The sequence below is a fragment of the Nuphar pumila genome, chromosome 11 (assembly GCF_984573655.1).
Source record: "Nuphar pumila chromosome 11, dmNupPumi1.hap1.1, whole genome shotgun sequence".
NCBI lineage: Eukaryota > Viridiplantae > Streptophyta > Magnoliopsida > Nymphaeales > Nymphaeaceae > Nuphar > Nuphar pumila.
This window is the reverse complement of record NC_143259.1, coordinates 34,783,662-34,792,982: the sequence shown is the minus strand read 5'-3', so window position 1 is coordinate 34,792,982 and position 9,321 is coordinate 34,783,662. Positions and strand designations below refer to the sequence as shown.

The 9,321-nt window shown below is 37.5% G+C and overlaps 1 protein-coding gene across 1 annotated transcript; it reads right to left on the bottom strand.

Moving 5' to 3' along the window:
* Window positions 1-6,474: 6,474 nt before the first annotated feature.
* LOC149822249 (uncharacterized) lies at window positions 6,475-6,849 on the bottom strand. Its single transcript, XM_089980243.1, has one exon. It carries the CDS (start codon window positions 6,847-6,849, stop codon window positions 6,475-6,477), a length of 375 nt encoding a protein of 124 aa, XP_089836369.1.
* Window positions 6,850-9,321: the final 2,472 nt, after the last annotated feature.

Genomic DNA, 9,321 nt, shown 5'->3' with positions numbered 1-9,321 from the left:
CGGATTGATGGAAGCAGCCTAGTTCCAACCAAGGATTTGGGAAAATGGTCTCACTAGTAGTTCTGATTTGTTTTGGTTCATTGGTACTTGTTACCTGTAATTCTTGGAGGTTGATGGGGTGAATGACGTTTTAATACTGTCTGAAAATAAAGTTGTGCTGATATGTGTGCGTTGTTGGTCTTCTGGGGTTAGGAAAAAGAGGAGATGGTGGGAAGTCTTTGCATCTGGGGACATGGCACTTGAGAGCAATCTGATTCCGTGCAAGGGGCTGTTTTCAGGCACAAATCGGTGTTCATGTCATTTTCCTTCTTAGGTCTCGTGTGATTTGATTGAATAGCTTCTCAGTGAACAAGGAATTTCTGTTTTGAGAGGGGGAGGGTGTTGTGTGTTCCCCCTCGAAGACACACGGTTTGCTACAGTGCATGTTCGGGGGTTCGAATGAGCGTCACATATATGAACACGTGGGGCTCGTATCCCTGTGTGTGTCAGCATCAGAGTTTGGTGCGGTTGCAAAGACTTAACTATCCATTCTGGCCATAAAACGACGGTTTGAGAAGGGCAAAAATGCCTTCCATCCAAAAAAGAGAAACGATGATTCAAGAAAAGAACAAAAATGTCCTCCATCCAGAAAGTTGAGGATGACGTTAACTCTTCAAAGTCCAAACGTTTCGTTTGCACCATCTACTGTAAGATGAGCTCCCTTTGACGATGCACTCTTTACCATCCTTTGCTGCTACCGAAGCACCCTTTGCCGTCGTCTCGAGTTCAGGTTCTCGCTTTGGTTTTCAGCTTGTGTTACAACACATTGCCACCTTCTCGTTCCTGCCTTGTGTTACAAAACATTCCCGGGTTCGTTCCTAGCTCATGGAGATAACTATAAATCGATCGACTGGTTTGATCATTGGTGGGCATTATAGGGGCATTTGTCGGCCATCTCTTTTTACAGTATTCTCTTCTTCTTCATTTTCGTTAGGCAGTATGGAAAAAAACAATGACGCACAAACATTCTAACAAGTGCCATTAAGGCGTCGTGAGTACCTTTCCATGTCATCATGCTATTGTTGAAGAACGTATGTCGTTGTGAGTGCCATTAAGGCGTTGCTTTGTTATTGCAGGTGGATCTTGTTTTTTCGACGATTTGAAAATTAAAGATACTTGTAAGACGCTGGGACCTGTTGACAAGAATGCTTGTTTACAGATACGAGGAAGGGCCTCTACCCCATCTAGTATCGTCCATTCACTCAATATATGCAATGTATCCCAAATCACGGTTGTAGTAACATACTACCGATTTGTGAGATATTGTTTTGTTTGTTAATATTGATTTGTAAGCTATTATGTTGAATTTCTGTATTGATTTGTAATATATTTTGCGATATGTATATCGATTTGTAAGACATTATGTATTTTGTAGTGTCGATTTGTAAGCTATTATGCTGAATTGTCGTATCAATTTGTAATATATTATGCGATATGTATATCGATTTATAAGATATTATGTGTCTTCTAGTATCGATTTGTAAGATATTTGTAGAAAGAATTTAAAAATGTGTGTGTGCGGAAATACATTATTGCGCACTTGCGGTGGTGATTTTCGTATTTAAATCGTTGCTCATTTAGCGATTTCTATTGAAATCGCTTTACAGCGTCGTAGATATAATTAAATCGCTGTCACGTGAATCACTATCGTCAACATATATATACGACAAATTATTTCTTTTATTGACATGGTAAATAATAACTCGATGCATAATATAAGCAAATAACAAATCGCTGTTGTTTTTATACTGTGATTCATTCAATCGTTTATTTGACTTGCTTAACCTTATCGGTATCTGTTGTTATATGCATCTTGATTAAATCGTAGTAAACGTATGCGCTGGCTAACACAAATTGATATCTTGCTTATGACAGTGGTGAGCTTATCATCTGGTTGCAGTGAAGCTGATCTATCTCAATCATTGGAAAGTTATGGAGAAGTGAACACCTGTACTAATGACGCACATGAAGAAGTGAACATGTGCACTAATGATGCACATGATAAGAAGGGTGCAGGCACTGGATTCACTCTTGACTTGAATGTTCTAGCAGAAGAAATGCAATTCGATAATGAGGTAGACGATCATGATAATACACTTGATAAAGGTACAAGCACTGAGAATGTACATGATAGTACACTTGACTATGTTCCCGTAGAAGGAATGCAGTTTAATAATAAGGAAGCTGCATATAAATTTTACAATGATTATGTCTTAAAACTTGACTTCAGTGTTAGAAGGTATTCTTGGTCAAAAAATGCACAGTCGTGGTAAGAAAGACATGTTTGTTCGAAGGAAGGTTGAAAGAAGTCAAGTGGAAATCCAACAAGGAGCAAACCAAATTCAAGATGTGGATGTTCACCGAGAATAGTGTTAAGAAGACTTCCAAATGAAAAATACATAGTTTGTACTTTAATCAGTGATCATAACCATGATTTAGCAACTTCATTTATGACTCCTATGTTAAAGTCACATCGTAAAGTAACTGAAGCTCATGCTACAATTGCTGAAATAGCTGATAGCACCGACATTGCACCAAGAAGGACATACAATTTATGCGCGCACTGATGTCTCTTTTAGAAAACGATTTTGAGAATTGATATTTTGTATAAAAACAACGTGAAAGCCAGACACCAAAAATAAAATTCGGCTCGCACGAGTGGTGGAGTCTGGGTCAAACTCAAGGAACGGGTAATACTTTGTATTCAACACTCAACTAACTATGCTTTATTGCCAAAATTATAAAAACACAAAGAAAAAAGAACTACTTAGCTATTACATCAAAGGTTTACCCTACGTGAAGGTTTAAAATGATTTTATTACAACTAAAAAATTAAATGAAATTCAAATCCTAATCTAAAGAAAAAAAAACAATATTCTATGCTCGTGCCTCACATTGCGTGTCAGATACGCGCAACAAAGTACCACTCGCTTGCTCTCGCTCCATGCATTCCTGCACAACACAAACAAAACACGCCGCAGAAAAGAGAAATCTACAAGAAAATTAACGACAAATATAAAGAAAAATCACAAAAACTGAAATAAAGGCATGCACTAACTATGACATACTAGTACTAACAGACAAGAGAACGAAACAATTGAACTACTTCAACCTATTAGAGCAAGAACTAATAATAATTTATACTGTAAACATGAACTAAATGCTACACTAGAAGACAAAACACCTAACTAACAAACTATGGAAAACATTAATTTACATTGACTAAATCACAACTAATGATGTAAACTGATCTATGGAATAAGCAACCAAATGAACTAAGTGACTAATACATGAACAACCTATATATAAAAAAAATGAAACATGTATAAAAGAACAAATACTGAACAGAGGAAAATGTAAAAAGAAAATTACAGTAAACAATTGATGCAATCAAACTAATGCTGGACCAAAAGAGGTATATAAAATGCATACTAATGTATTCAGATTAATGTACTCAACGTCTAACATGAATAACTAATGTAAATAAGAAAAACAAGATTAATGCAACATGTTATCTAACCTATATGAAAGGAGTTAACGTCAACTGACATACTATATATAAAGGAAACTAACCATGTGAATTCAAGAAAACGTTAATTGAAAACCAAATTAACTATTAAGCCTAACCAATTACAAAATAACTAATGTAAATGCCATAATGAATCAAGGTTAATGTATTGCGGTAACTAAATAAGAAAAATGTAAGCTACTTATGGGCTTAATAGTTATACGGTAAAGGAAGAATTCTAAAATAGTCTGACTACTAATACAACCACGGTTGAACTCTGATCTGCTGCTCAGACACCCAGCAGATCGACTCTGCTGATCAATTCTTAGCAGGTTTGCTGGATCGTGAACTCAGAAGAAAATCTCAAATCAAAACAGAGTAGTTCGCGGCAGCACAACGGAATTCCGACAAATGAAGAGGAATTCCAGAGGATTAGCTCTGTTTATGAATTCATGGTAAATCCAGTAGGATTTCCCAGTGAATTAGATTGGATCGTGCACGGCAAATGCTTGATGAAGCTAATGGATGCTGAATAAGTCAATGCTACTTGAAATTTCAGGTGAATTTCACCGCAACGTTGTCTCAACAATTGCAGAGTATGCAAGATGCTATATGTGATGAACTATATGAACTAAACTAAAATGACGAAGCTGAAATTAAACATACAACGATGCTATATGCAGATGATATAAAACACACAAATGCAAAGATGATCTGAGCACAAAAATGTATGCAAAACACTCTGAAAAATACACAACATGCACAATATGCAATGGCTAGATTATTTAATATGATGCAGATCTAACTAATGCGTAAGATGTTGATGTGCTCACAGGAAATGATAATAAGATGCAGTAGAGAAGAAAGAGCAAAGGAGAAGAAAAAACAAACAGAAGAAAGAAGAAAATACCTTACCGTGAGAGACTTACAAATTTGGTTGGGAGAAAGGTGGCCTCCACCGTATGCACCGTCGCTGGACTGTAACACTCCACCAGAGAAGAGGGAAAGGAGAAGGAGAAGAGGGAAAATAGAAGGAGAAAGGGAAAAGAGAGGGAAGGAAATCCAGATGGGAGAGAAGGGGAAGGAGAGAGGGCTCATGCGCATGGGAGAAGACCCCTCCTCCTCTCCCCTTACGTGGGCTTTTAAAACCCATTTTAGGGTATTTTAATGAAAATTATGAAAACCCCCCATTTTATTCTCGGTAATTCTAAAGACAACCTCCCTAGAAAACTTATTGTCTAAAATGCTCTATTTCACTATATTTGTTAAAACTAAAGCTAAAACTAATTTTAAAAACTTTTCCTCTTTCTTTTTCTAGCTTAACCTACTCAACTAATTGCAAATAATAAACTATAACATAAATTGCAAAATAAACTCATTTTCCAATGCATTTTTCATTATTTATTTATTTCACATGTTTTCTCAAAACTAATAATAAACTTAGGATTTCAATGTGATTTTATATTGAATCATGCATAATTGCATAATTTAATGATTTAAATGCTAAAATAAATGCATGATCAAATACCCCCATGCTTATTGTTTGCTAGTCCTCGAGCAAACTGAAAAAATTCAAGAATCAACACTATTCACACTAACTCACTTTCGTAGGAATCACGGTTGCATTTAGCACATGCAACAAGCTCTTTCAACCCCTGGGTTACCCTAGTGGACGAGTGAGGTCTCGTGAGGGTTTGCAGTGATGCTACCCATAAACATCCCTGTCATGTCTGCATAATATTACACATATTCCCAAGCAGTAGGTAGTTAAAGACTTTGTTTTTATAAATATTTCCTATCATTACGTAATCAAAACATAATTAGAGTCTTTTATATACCACCACAGAATAAAAAGATTTCTTTCACTTTTCTAAATATCACAATTATTTATGTTTTATTCTTAGAAAATCAAATAAAAACATGTTTTTATTTATTCATTCTCACTCCTATGTTTTCTGCACAGGTTTTCTCAATCACACTTCTAAGCAGTGAACTTTTTCTTTTTAAGCTCTTTTCTTTTTCTTGATTTTTAATTTTTTACGTTTTTTCTTTTTGCATACTTTTTTTATTTTATGGCTTGCGTATGTTCTGCTTTTATGCTCTGTGCAATGCCAATATCTTTTATACTTTCTTAATATAGGTCAAAGATATTGACTAGGATACAAAAGTGACTTCCTTCATTCACCTTTTCAACATGAGACTCAAATGCTTCAACTTGCGTCTGCTCTCAGCTACTATGGATCACGAAGATTTTCACTCTCTTTTTCGATATGAAATTCAAATGCTTCAACTTGCGTCTGAGCCCAACTACTAAAGATTGTGAAATATATCCAAACAACCTAACACATGCTCTTTTACACTTTTTGAGCTATTGTTTATTTGCTTAGTTTTTCAAAAATAACACTGTGCATATTCATATTTGTGATTCAAAATAAACTCTAACATGCATCTATCGTCATTTCTTTGAAATCTACATAAACAACCACAATTTTTAGATTCATATTAGAAAATTTTTTCATGGGGTTTAAAAATCCTTTAAAAACATTAGATTTTGAATAACATTCATATAAGTTCAAACTCTTTCTTTAAAGACCTACTTTTCATGAAAGATGTGTAAACATATGCAAGCATGTAGACAAAAATATCAGGGTGTACAAACTACACCCTCCTCCTTGCTTGAATGACACTGTCCCAGTGACACTCCCCCAATGTTTATATGAAACTAAGTGAATGCATATGAGATGCAATAAATGAGGAAAAGAGAAAAAAACAACCTCACATGAAATATAAATGTATGCCTACACATACTCATGATCTATTCATTATGCACATGGAACACATGAAAACAAAACAATACAAACAAGATACTATTCTATGAATATTCACAAGATCCTATGAATGGTACAACATACAAACCTGCGTGCACCCTATGCTTCTACGAGATCGACATCCTCGATGTCTTGCCTTATCACAATATTTGAAATATAGGGCTTCAGCCGCTGCCCATTGACTTTGAAAATGCTACCCGTGCGAGGGCCCAAAAGATCTATTGCTCCATGTGGGAACACCCTATGCACAATAAACAGACCATCCCATCTTGACTTTAATTTGCCTGGAAAAAGATGGAGACGCAAATGGTAAAGCCACACTTTTTGACTAGGCTCGAACTGCTTCCTAACAATGTGCTGATCATGAAACTGCTTGTTTCTAGCCTTGTAAATCTTGGCACTCTCATAGGCCTCATTTCGTATCTCCTCGAGCTCACTCAACTGTAATCTCCTCTCAGCACCAGCTTGAGTCATATCAAAATTGAACTTTTTGATAGCCCAATATGCCCTATGCTCCAACTCAACAGGGAGATGGCATGGTTTTTCCAAAACCAATCGATAAGGAGACATGCCAATCGAGGTCTTAAAAGCAGTCCTATAAGCCCACATGGCATCATCAAGGTGCTGGGACCAGTCCTTGCGGTTTGGTCAGACTGTCTTTTCAAGAATCCGTTTGATCTCCTTATTGGAGACCTCGACCTGATCACTAGTTTGCGGGTGGTAAGGTATGGCAATCTAGTGCTGAACAGAGTATTTCCTAAGTAAGGAAGCTACTTGCACATTGCGGAAATGCGTACCACCATCACTAATGATCGTTCTCGGGACTTTAAACCAACTAAAAATATTGTGCTTGATGAATTGAAGCACCTCTTTATGATCATTGGTTCGAGTGGCCACTAAAATATAGACAAATCCGAACGATGGCAGAAAAGGACCTATTTGAAGACATAATCAACCGCCACTAAAATATAGACAAATCCGAACGATGGCGGAAAAGGACCTATAAAATCAATGCCCTAAACATAAAAAATCTCAACAATCAGGATAGGAAGTAGAGACATCATGTCATGCTTGGTGATGTGACCTATTTGCTGACAGCGCAAGCACCTCCTATAGAACTCATGAGCATCTCTATGAAGTGTCGGCCACCAAAATCCTGATTGAAGGACCTTTACGGCGGTCTTTCGGCTGAAAAAATGGCTTCCATAAGCCAAAGAATGACAAAAAGATAGAATAGAGTCATACTCTTCCTCAGGAACACATCTTCTAATCATCTGATCCGGGGGCATAATCGAAACCACTCTGGCTCCTCCCAGAAGTAAATTGATCTCTCTCTCATTACGGTTCCAATGCACGGGGTACTCTCCGGTCACCAAGAAATTGATGATATGTGTGAACCAGGGTAAACACTTGACATGAAAGAGCTGCTTATCCGAAAATGAATTTGCAATCTGCCCATGATCAGTGGATGTCTCCACTGTCAATTTGGATAGATGATCTGCTACAAGGTTCTCACATCCGCTCTTATCTCGAATCTCGAGATCAAATTCTTGCACCAGAAGGATCCACCAAATGAGACACAGTTTGGCATCCTTTTTACTCATTAAATATCGCAATACAACATGATTTAAGTAAATGATGACCTTGGAGCCTAACAGATAAGAACGAAACTTCTCAAGCACAAAAACTACAACTAACAATTCCTTCTCTGTAGTGGTATAATGCAACTACGCATCAGAGAGGGTCCTACTAGCATAGTGAATGACATGAGATCATCGATCTATCTTCTATCCAAGAATAGCTCCAACAGCGTAATCAGAAGCGTCACACAAAATCTCAAAAGGCACTGACCACTTAGGAGATCGAAGATTTAGAGCTGTGGTTAGGGCCTCCTTTAGGGCCATAAATGCCTTCAAACATGCATTATAAAAAACAAATGGCTGGTCTTTCGACAGCAGGTTGCACAACGGTCAAGAAATCTAACTAAAATCCTTGATGAACCATCGATAGAAACCCGCATGCCCTAAAAATGATTGCACTTGCCGCATAGAGGTCGGTGGAGATAATCTAGCAATGGTCTCCACTTTGGCCTTATTTACCTTAATTCCTTTCTTGGACACAATATGTCCAAGAACAATCCCCTGTCGCATCATGAAATGACTCTTCTCCCAATCGAGCACCAAATTTATCTTCCTACAACGCTGAAACACACAAGATAACTTTTGGAGACAATCGTCAAATGAAGAGCCATAGACCGAAAAACTGTCTATGAAAATCTCAAGGACATCATCCATCATGTGAGAGAAAACCATCATCATACACCTCTGAAAAGTTGCAGAGGCATTGCAGAGCCCAAACAACATTCTCCTATAAGCAAATGTGCCATAAGGATAGGTGAATGTTGTCTTCTCCTGGTCTTCAGGATGTACGACCACCTGATTGTATCCAGAATATCCATCCAAAAAGTAGAAATACTGTTGGCCTGCAAGTCTCTCTAAAATTTGGTCGATGAACGACAACAGAAAGTGATCCTTCCGAGTTGCACTGCTTAATTTCCTATAACCTATACATACTCATCATCCCGTAGTAGTCCTCATGGGAACAGTTTCTCCCTTTTCATTCTTTTCCACGGTAAGCCGAAATTTTTTGGGAACAACCTGGGTAGGGCTCACCCACTGACTGTCGGAGATGGGATAAACAATCCCGACGTCCAACCATTTAACTACTTTCTTCTTCACCACTTCTTTCATGTGTGGATTTAGCCTCCTTTGCGCCTCTCTTGAGGGTTTAATCCCCTCCTCCATGATAATTCTATGCATGAAAAAGGAAGGATCTATGCCCTTTAGATCTGTGACTGACCATTCAATCACCTCTTTATGCTCATGCAAGACCTGTAATTGCTGACACTCCTGCATATCGGTCAGGTTCGTAGAAATAATGACTAGG